Source organism: Anoplolepis gracilipes, chromosome 16 (genome assembly GCF_047496725.1).
Source record: "Anoplolepis gracilipes chromosome 16, ASM4749672v1, whole genome shotgun sequence".
NCBI classification, from domain to species: domain Eukaryota; kingdom Metazoa; phylum Arthropoda; class Insecta; order Hymenoptera; family Formicidae; genus Anoplolepis; species Anoplolepis gracilipes.
Window position 1 is genome coordinate 6,771,722 of NC_132985.1, and position 10,858 is coordinate 6,782,579.

At 27.3% G+C, this 10,858-nt stretch overlaps 2 protein-coding genes across 4 annotated transcripts; one reads left to right on the plus strand and one right to left on the minus strand.

Annotated features, from left to right (window-relative positions):
* Positions 1-2,875: 2,875 nt before the first annotated feature.
* On the minus strand, positions 2,876-9,469 carry LOC140674521 (ATP-dependent RNA helicase DHX30). 3 transcript variants are annotated; one of them, XM_072908111.1, is made up of 14 exons: positions 9,272-9,469; positions 8,846-8,958; positions 8,592-8,703; positions 8,441-8,509; positions 8,297-8,369; positions 7,693-8,078; positions 7,396-7,592; positions 6,189-7,208; positions 5,691-6,032; positions 5,127-5,371; positions 4,801-5,017; positions 4,527-4,716; positions 4,338-4,411; positions 2,876-4,222 (listed from the first exon to the last, which is right to left on the minus strand). In XM_072908111.1, exons 2-14 carry the CDS (start codon positions 8,893-8,895, stop codon positions 4,018-4,020), a joined length of 3,180 nt encoding a protein of 1,059 aa, XP_072764212.1. In that variant the 5' UTR covers positions 8,896-8,958; positions 9,272-9,469; the 3' UTR covers positions 2,876-4,017. The 3 variants fall into 3 exon arrangements, with proteins under 3 accessions (XP_072764212.1, XP_072764213.1, XP_072764211.1); XM_072908112.1 differs by having other exon boundaries at positions 9,244-9,469; XM_072908110.1 differs by having other exon boundaries at positions 9,173-9,469.
* A 60-nt stretch (positions 9,470-9,529) lies between these two features.
* Alr (Evr1_Alr domain-containing protein Alr) lies at positions 9,530-10,649 on the plus strand. The gene is made up of 2 exons (XM_072908113.1): positions 9,530-9,901; positions 10,153-10,649. The coding sequence occupies exons 1-2, from the start codon at positions 9,821-9,823 to the stop codon at positions 10,546-10,548; spliced, it is 477 nt and encodes a 158-aa protein (XP_072764214.1). The 5' UTR covers positions 9,530-9,820; the 3' UTR covers positions 10,549-10,649.
* The last annotated feature ends 209 nt before the right edge of the window (positions 10,650-10,858 follow it).

Consider the following 10,858-nt stretch of genomic DNA (forward strand, 5'->3'; position numbering starts at 1 on the left):
TACATTTTTTAAATTAATTATTAAGATTTATAGAATATTTTTTACTTTTAATATTTAAATTTGTCACGTTGAAAGATTAAAAAAATCTTTTTACGTACTTTTTTATTACGCAATTTTTTCAATTTTTTAGAAATTACGAAAAAACTTAAGGTAATGTAAAAAATCTGAAAACAAATTAATTAAAAAATTTTAATGCATACTAATGTAACAGATCTGCAATTTTTATTCAGATATATGTATGATGACCATGTTTGCATCAGATAAACATGATGAAGATGATGTTGGCAGTATACGTTAAATATTATTTATAAATTTTATATTAAATATTATTTATAATATTAGAATCATTGTAAAGAGAAAAGAGAGAGAGAGATAGAGAGCATTCAATATATTTCTCCGTTTCTCGTAAATTTGAAGATGATATAATAATCGTCGAAATATATTTTGCAGTAAGAATATCACAAATTGTGAGAATTTCTCATTAATATCGGCTCTGTTTTTAGCCTACTTTTTGTCATCGTTACATTTACGTCATCGATGTAAAATTACGTTTAGAATGTAAGTAGAAATCAAAAACTTTTGCCATCATACAGTAGATAGAATATTCTATATTAAATTTAATATTATTAGGCTGACAAAAAAAAATGCGTTATTAAACTTTGGAATTTTAGTAAATTGAAATGTCACATAAATTCTGAATCTTTACAGGAAAGTTCTAAGGCCAGTATAGAGAAATTAATTTTAAAATAGATTATAATTTATGATAGTTTTATAAGTTTATTTACAATAAAATAGAAAGCGCTATGCGCTTAAAAGTTCATCAAGCGGGTAATTGATACTTGTTCTTGTTGTTCATTTCACAGAACTAAGAATTGAGACTTTTTTATGCGCTTTTACTATTTTTTATATATTAATATCATATCTTCGAGTAAATTATACACGAAAATTCAAATATTCAAACAAAACACACACACACACACACACATACGTCTAGCTTTTAATATTTATTAAAAGAAAATTTAATGTAAAGCGTCACATAAAAAAGACTAGAAATTTATTATAAATATATTTTTATATTATAAAATAGTTAATTATTATATTCGTAAAGTAATTTTAAATGATAACATATATATTAATATATTTATTTCTTTATTTATTATTTAGATATGTGCAATAAAAAAATCCAAGGTGATAGCGTTTTTATCGTAGATAATGATAAGAACATATATTTATGGATTCTTTTTTAATGCAAATTGTAATTTTTATTATCAAAATTATCGCAGTTATGGTAATCGATATGCTAGACGCATTATCGGCCGGAAGTGCAATATTAGTTTATAATGAAGGAAAAACTGCACAAATCATAAATTAAATAAGTAAGTAGTTTGCACGGATACACTGATACGATAGAGTAGAATTATTCCAAAATAATGAGTATTCACAAAATATGCCAAGATATCTTCTACAAGGTAATGACAGTATAAAAATTAAATAATTAATTAATAAGACAAATTATTTTATTATGAATATTTTGAATAAACATGTATTCCTAAGATGTTTTAAGAAAAAGATAATATGGAAGAATAAGCAATGTAAATAAGCAAAGAATAATGATATCTTACCAAAAAGGTATTAATATCCTTTATATTCTCCAGATAATACGTTATAAATAATTATAATTGCTAATTGCTATGACCATTATTGTTATTGTTTTCATTCTTTCTTTCGAAACTGTTATTACAGTTTTTAAGAAATAGTTTATAATATGATTGACACTTCTCTTTATTGATGAACAGTTAATTAATATACAGATAAGAAGAAAACTATGTATAATCTTATACAGGGATTATATATATTTTATATTAATTTATTAACTGAAACACACACACACACACACACATTCGCTTCGGGAGACGAGATATGTCGTCTTTTTATACAAAATCACCCTAAGCGAATGTGTTGATATTTTCATACTTCTCTTTTGTTGAAAATCCTTGTACTTAAGATACATTTGTCGTTAGTATTTAAAACAATTTTACATAAATTAAAAATATTATTTTTTTTGCGAAGTTATATAAATATATATATTTTTATGTTTGTCATTATCTTTTTTAAAGTTTAATATATTTAATGATTATATTAAATTAATATATTATAAATTAATATATATTTCTGTATATTGTTTAATAAAATTGTTGTAATATCAGAAGCGCACGCTTCCATGTACCTGCCAAATGTAAATATTCGAGATAGATTTTAATATATACTGTTAAATGTATTTATATATATTATGCTATTTAATATCATTTTACAGGCGCAATATACTGTTTCAATATAAAAAAAATATATATTTTATAGAATGTTTATACAAAATACAATATATATGATATATTTATACAAATATGCCGTTACGATCGTACATATTTTCGAGAGTTTCAAAACGTTTAACAGAGAATATTATATTAATTTATTTTAATTATTTTAAATTTTAGCATAAATTAATATATTGTATGTTATTTATGAATTTAATAAAAATTATATATACTTGTGCACACACATATTATGTATATTGTTATGATCTTTAGAATTCACAATGAAATGTGCACAATGCCAACATTTCCTGAGTTATGAATAAAAATATGTTACATAAATTTATTAGTAATTATTATTTATTAATAATTATTCTTTTTTATAAAGTTTATATATAACTATTCGAGAACTAAGTTCTGTGTACATTATTCAAGTACTCACGAGCGATCGTAACGTTAGCATAAAAGATTTCATGGGAACAAATTTTGATAATTGCTCGAGCATTTTGGCGCGGGTAAGCTGGTGTCGGTAGGTTTTGGGTGCGTCAAAAAAAAAAAAAAAGCGCTTCGCACAAAATAAAGTATGTATTATTAAAGAGATATTTGAGAAAGCTTCGTTAATGAAATATCAAGCAAAATGTATGTGTCCTAACTTTTTTTTATCGCGTTATACGATTATATTGTTGAGTATTCCACAAAAAAACGACGTTGTTATCCTAGTTACAAGAAGCATTACATTGTGATTGTACATACATGTTTGTAACAAATTCTTAATATTTAATAATAAAAATTGTTAATGGGAAAAAGATGCAAAATGTCTAATTAAATACATATTAATTATGTATCCGTAAATGTGTGAAAATTTGTATTTTCTCCACATTTTTCCTACAATGAAGAATACATATATATCTTTGTCATCTTTGTTTTTACAATCATAATTCTTGAATTAATGTCATCTTTTTATCATATTTTTTTAGGATTATTTCTAAAGTTTAACAATTTCTAATGCAGAGATATAAACTCTATTACAAATTTTACTTTATTTTAAATTGAATTTAAAAAGAGAAAGTAAAAAAAAAAGAGAATCCAAATTTTTTTTATCAATTTTTTAATTTAATTCTATTCGTAAGTATTACTGTTTCTATGTATTTTTATAAACATATATACAGGATGAGTAATTTTAACCAATTTCAGTCATTTAGATCAATCTCGTCTAATTATTCTGTGCACAACAGTAAGGTAAAATAATCAAAAAATGAATATTTTATACAAGATATTTTATGTCAAAATGCTGGAACTTTTAAGCCTTAAAAAATTCTTAATAAAAAAACACTTTATTATAGTGTTTTGGAAAGTTCTCGAGGTGTGCTACAAGAATATATGTTTATTAAAAAATATAGTGTTCCATTTAAAAAATTAAAAATGACTTCTACGTGACTTTCAAACGACTAGTCAGGGTCAAATCAATGACACTGTCATATGTTCCCCTCGAAACCATACAACTTTTGTCCGAGTCATTTTTCTCTAAAACGCTTTGGTTCTAATATAATTGCATGCGTTAATTAAAATGACTCACCCTGTATAACAAAAGTATATAATGATAAGTTATAAATAATTTTGTATCAATAAAGATAGCGTTTCTTAAAACTTTTTAGAATTATTATTATTATTATATATAACGTATACATATTATATTTATTATACTCATTTAAGCTATATTGTTTTTCTCTTCTATACTTTCTATGGCTTTAGAAGATTGGTGTAGAATTTCTGAAAGAGTTTCGAGTAATTCATTTTTATAGTCAAATATTTGCTTTGAATTTAAGTCGTGTTCAGCAACTCCTTGCTTTTCTAATGAGTACTGTACTAATGACCACATAATATCCCTGAATTGTAAAAGTGCATTAGCAGTCCTAGAAAAAAATATAAGATTTAATAACAATCGTATAAAAGAATAAAATATTTGGGCAAATTGGAGTAAACACATACATAAAAAAATAAAAAAAATATATATATATAAATACTCACTTGTTATCACAAGAAAATCTTAAGGTCTGTCGTTGATTAATCCGAATTACAATTTCTATTCTATCATCGTTTTTCTGAAATTCAAAACAAATTATAAATTGCATAATATTATCCATTATACATACATAGATACATTTGTACACATATAAATGCATGTATATAACATTTAATTGTACAATTATTTCTTACCTCATAAAATTTAATTTCTCCTTGACTGAAAAGTAATACTGTTAGAGGTGATATCATGCTTGTTTCACGAATTACTATACTGCGTCTCATTTCGCAATGCGCAGCATTAAAATACGTCAAGTAAGGAGCTGGCCAAACTTTTCGCTTATAATTAACACTTTCTCCGGAAATAACAGCTTTGGAACGATCCCTGTAAAAGTAAAGTTACAAGTGAGATTACAACAACTCGCCTTTTTGATTTATAAATCTACAGTTATGTAGAATTTTTGCTTACTGAGTTCGGAGTTCATTGACGCCCTTTCTCAGGATTCCATTTTTAAATCCAATGTCTCTATGTTCTAACAATTGTTGCGTAGCAGAATATAACAGAGCTCGTACTAATTCGTCATTATTCTCATGTGTATTTGTTACATCGTCAAAATCATTATATATTGTATGTTTGTTCAACAAACGGCTTTGAATTAGTTGCTGAATAAACGTATTTCGTATCTCTATAAAATTATGATTTTAAGATAAATATATAAATTGAATTATATTAAATTATATAAATCCAAACAAAAGAATAATTAAAAAGTTATAATATATGATACTATTACTTACGACTTAGCACTTCCATTCTGTTCTGGCGAAGCCTCATTTGTTTACAGAACCTTGGTATTAAATGTGAATTCGTGGTATTGTGTTGGAACCATTGTTTATATATCCATGCTAATGCAATATGGTCGCTGGATGGATGGTACAATTTTTTATTTTCTCTAATTTCAGATTTGTGCTCCAGCACACCATAAAAGAGGGTGTTTTCACCATAGAATGCACTAGCTATCGTTACAACAGGCTGCATGCAGCTATTGTAAAACAAAAAAATATTCATTAATATGGAAAACTAACATGAAAAAAACATAATGTGATATAAATTTACATAAACATTTGACATAATCTAACATAAATTGACAAACAAAAACACATCTAAAATATATTATTTTTTAAACTTATTTATAAATATTATTATTTAATGTTATAATTACAATACTTAAATATGTAAATGTAAATATATACATAAATATATAAATAATAATTAATATATAAATATAAATAAATATATGAATTAATAAATAAATAATAATATATTAACATATATTAATATATATTATTATTTAAACTTACTTGAAAATGGAGGAGTATACCAATGCTTTACTAAATTTAGGATGCGTCGGGAATAACGCTATTCGTTTACCCAATGCTGTAAGATTCTCGTTCTCATCTAAAACTCCGAGATATATTAAATTCCTTACCGCTTTGTGTATTGAAACTGGATTAGGCGGTTCCAACAAGCCACTCAGAAATTTCTCTGCCTTTTCGTTCGTGTACGTTTTAGTGTCGAGAACTACTTTTTCGAGAGGATTGCACAAGACTTGTGGCAGTGGATGCGGCTCCAATTTTTCATAATCTACTTTTGTGATTATATGATAACTTTCACCAGGCTTAACTCGCCCAGCTCTTCCTTTTCTGCATTAAAAAAAAAAAAAAAAACATCTCAATATAAATAATTTTTTTTTATATATAGATATCTGCAATTTTGAAGACCTTTTTTCATGTATATAGATATGCGAATAATATAATATAATTTTATTACGGCACAATATATTTATTCTCCATAATTACCTCTGATGAATGTTCGCTTTGGAAACCCAGCGATTACTTATACACAGTAAATCTTTATTTTCATTCCATCGAGACTCCTTTCGTATGGCAGAGTCTATAACGTAAACTACATCACTGACGGTGATGCCAGTTTCAGCAATGTCAGTGGCCAAAATAATCTTCCGTGTGTCCTGGGATGTATGCTCGAAAATCTTGCGCTGTGCGTCATGCGATACTTTGGAATGGATTGGTAAAATTAGTTGCTTTTCCATTTCAAGCGGTAATAACTCGAGTATATCCTGCACTTTTGTAATGTCATTCCATCCAGGTAAAAAGCACAAAATAGCACCTGGTGGTTTATTCTGGGAGATCCATTTTATAATCTGTACCACTTTCTCGTAATCAACCAAAAGCCTTTCGTTCTCGTCATCGTTACGAGGATAATATCTAAACAATTGATATTTATTGATGCTTGGTAACCTTTCGATATCTTCCAGGAAATGCATTTTTACAGGATACAGTCTTCCGGGTACTTTAACAGCGGGACAATTAAAGTATTTTTGAAACATGTGCGCGTTTATAGTCGCCGACATGATCAGAATTTTCAAGTCAGGGTTCAGTTTGAGGGCTCTCTTGAGCAGAATCATTAACATGTCGGTATCAATTTGACGTTCGTGTGCCTCGTCCAAAATGACATGCGAACATCCCTCCAAACTGGGATTGGTCTGCAATTTTTTCAGCAGTATACCTGTAGTGCAAAAGAGTATCCCACCGAGTTGTTTCGGCCGTACTTGTTCCAATCTCACTTGAAAACCCACGACGTCCCCCACTACTTCTCCTCTTTCATGCGCGATACGATCCGCCAGAGAGATCGCTGAGATTCTACGTGGCTGCGATACCAATATATTACAATTGGTAGCATTTCCACTCCGTGCAAAATTATCCATGATAAACTGAGGTACTTGAGTAGTCTTGCCACAACCAGTATCACCTTCTATCAATAAAACCTGATTGTTTTCCAACTTAGAGAGAATTTCGTCCCTATAAAATAATATAAAATAAATATTAAAATATAAAAATAAAATATATAAATATAAAATAAATATAAAATAAAAATATATAAATAAATATATAATATAAAATAATAATACATAATAAAATATAATATAAATAATATAAAATAAATATATAGATAAAATAAAATAAAGATGGTATGTATTTATTGTACCTAAATTCGATGATTGGTAAATTAATAGCTTCATCCTTACGTCTTTCCAATAATCTTTGTTCCAATGTTTTATTACGATCATGAATATCCATGTAATTCGTTTCTTCAAGAAGTGGATGTTGGTTATATGTGTTTGGTTGCAACAGATTATATGTAACTTGATTGGTGTTTTCTTGCATTGTCATACTCCGTATTTTCTGAATATTATCATAGTACACATTAAAATTCTTAAATATATTACACAAATATTATAGTGCTTTACTTATACATAAAAAAATTGTAACTGCAGAATATTACCGTTTCATAAGTCTCGATCAAGTCTGTCATCTTGTCCAAAAGTTCAGAAGTAACACTTAAATCAATGGGCTTTATTTGTATGTTTTTTACGACATTGTTGTCATAGATGATTGGTTTACCGTTTTTCAATTTGCCATTCATTTCTAGCCACTGTAAACACTTAAAAGCTGCAGTCTTAAAAGCTACTCCTTTGGTTTTACTGATACTTTTAAAAGACATCACTGTTGGCCATTTGACATCCAATGTACTCTCCCATACTATAGACTTCTTTACTTTTATTTCCGTAAAATGTGAAGTTAGTACTGTTTGATCATTAAATTCATGACTGATTATTGTGTAAATAGACGTTAGAGTAGATTTGGGATCTGGATACAACCGTTCTAATCCTAAAATTTTGATTTTATTAAGCAAAATAAGTTGACAAAAATATATAGCTAGAAATAAATTATATAAGATATATATTTTTGTAAATTTACTTTTAAAGTTACAATCACATATTTAAATTAGAAATGCTTTGCTTTTATAATTTAATTTTTATTTATATATATGTATATATCAGATTCTAGAATAATTTCATTTTAAACGTAAAAAAGTTTATACATACTTTTTAAGGAAACCTTATTACTTTTTTGAAGTTCAAATTTATTGTAATTGTCTTCTAAATTATCAAAAGTTTCCTGCAAATTAAAATTTTTGCTGTTACCTTTAACAATTAAAATTTTACTATAGTTGATCATATATTGCTTACCTGTTTTAATTCAATATTTGAATGTAAATTGTCCGTATTTGCTACATTTTTATATGTGAAGTCCTTTTCCTAGAATATTGAAACAATAAAACAGATATTTGAAAATATTATCTTTAAAACTACTTGCACAAAGTTATACTTTTAAATTTACCTTAGATAAATCATTTTGATCCTTCACAGAAATACAGTACTGTACTGCACTACAAACATGCGAGTCTTTAATCACATCCTTGTATAAATACGATACACGACAATGCTTGAGCCTATATAACAAAATGATCATTACACATTTATATTTACGTTAAAGATTATTAATGCAATGTAGTAATTACTAATTAAGAATGCTAATTAATAATATTGATGAATAAAGCTGAGAATGATATAAATAAATATCTACTGTCATACCATTTATATGTCGATCTTTGTCCAGCAAGCATTAAAAATGTTCCTGACATGTTTGTTGTAGTGTATCTATCTATAATTTATGTAATTGTACATATATGCCAAACTCGCGTTTTCTGAAAAAAAGATAAATATTTCCAATTTATATTTAAAGCAAATTATGCTTAATTAAAAAAAAAAAATAACACGAAAAATTCATAATTCATCCATTTCGGTTGTCGAATAAAATTCATGTGGTCGCAAAGTTTGTTTTCATTTAGGTTAAATACGAACACGTTTATCTCTCGCGATGACAATAAAAATTAACGAAACGATTATGACAGCACTTACAAAGGAAATAGCGTGAAAATATTTTTATTCACATCAAGTGTCACTGACACGTGTTATTTTTCTTTAATTACCGGTTTTTTATGTCTACGATGTCCTAACCTGACAATCGAGTGATGTTCTCACAACAAAAGTTGCGTGAAATATACAACGTGACACGTGGACAAATAATCCGATTTTAGCACAAATGACAAGGAATTTATCAGTCGTAAAAATATAAAAATTATATTCGCTATTGGTGGAAATAATCTCGATAAATAAAGTTTTATATTCGATACATTCATCTATTACTTAACGTATCATTTACATTTTTATTGATGGAATATTTTTGCGCATCACCCTGTGTGTATTTTAGGTTAGGTTAGGTTAGATCAGGCCAGGTTAGATTAGATTACATCACGGAGGATGGAGTGGCTCAGCCGCTGTAAAAGCGGCAACAAATTCTTAGTGTTATAAAGACATGCTTTTAACTGTCACAGATCCGCTTCACTTTGGCAACGTCATGAGTAATTTCACTGAAAATGTGCAAGGCTTGAAGAAACCTTTCATGTCAATTTTATAACTGTCAGAGAGAAAAGAGAGGTTATGCTGCACGTGAGCTTACGTTACGGACCTGACACTCGTGGATCTTTACGTATATATTAAAATAAAATGAATGAAAAGCCGTGTCGTGCTTGTACGGACTTTAGGACCTGGGCGAAACGTCAGAAGGAAGCCTACGATTCGGAGAAGGTAAACCAGTAATTCGTAAAATAATTTCTTCATCACGTAATAATCTCATCTTGTGTCATCAGATTCGGTAGGAAAATTTCTACTTTTATCTTTTATATATTTTATTATTTATATATTTATATCTATATAATTTATATATATATATATATAATGCATTTATATATATATATATTTTATTTTTTACAATAATAATTTTATGACGTCATTATAATCTTGATGTAATTATTATTTTAAAAATTTATCTTCTGTAGGAAGCACAGAAAAAACAAGAGTACACTCCAGCTGCTGGTACTACTGGTACTCGAGAAGATTGCCCTTTAGATAAAGATGAATTAGGTTCAAAGTCTTGGGCTTTTTTACATACTATGGCTGCTTATTATCCTGATAAGCCGAATGAAAAACAGAAGGCTGACATGAAGAATTTCTTTCACATATTTTCCAAATTTTATCCTTGCAACATATGTGCGGAAGATTTGCAAGAACAGTTAAAACACTTGCCACCAGAGACTGGCTCGCAAGAAAAATTGAGTCAATGGCTATGCAGAATTCATAACGAGATAAACAAGAAGCTTGGAAAACCAGAATTTGATTGTAAATTGGTGAATCAAAGATGGAGGGATGGCTGGCTGGATGGCTCTTGTGATTGATGATAAATAACAATAGTAATTTTCAAATGTACAATGGGACCTGAATACAAGTATGGATTGTTGTATAGATAATTATTAATATATCTTTTCATTGAACACAATTTACTGGCTTTAGATTCAGTTGCGTAATATGTGTATATATATATATATATATATATATATATATACACACATTTTTATATTTTCTATATATATGTGTATATATATATATATATATATATATATATACACATATATATAGAAAATATAAAAATTGGTAACAACGTTCCTAAAAAGTTTTTCAATTTTATATCTTTTCCTGAAAAAATAG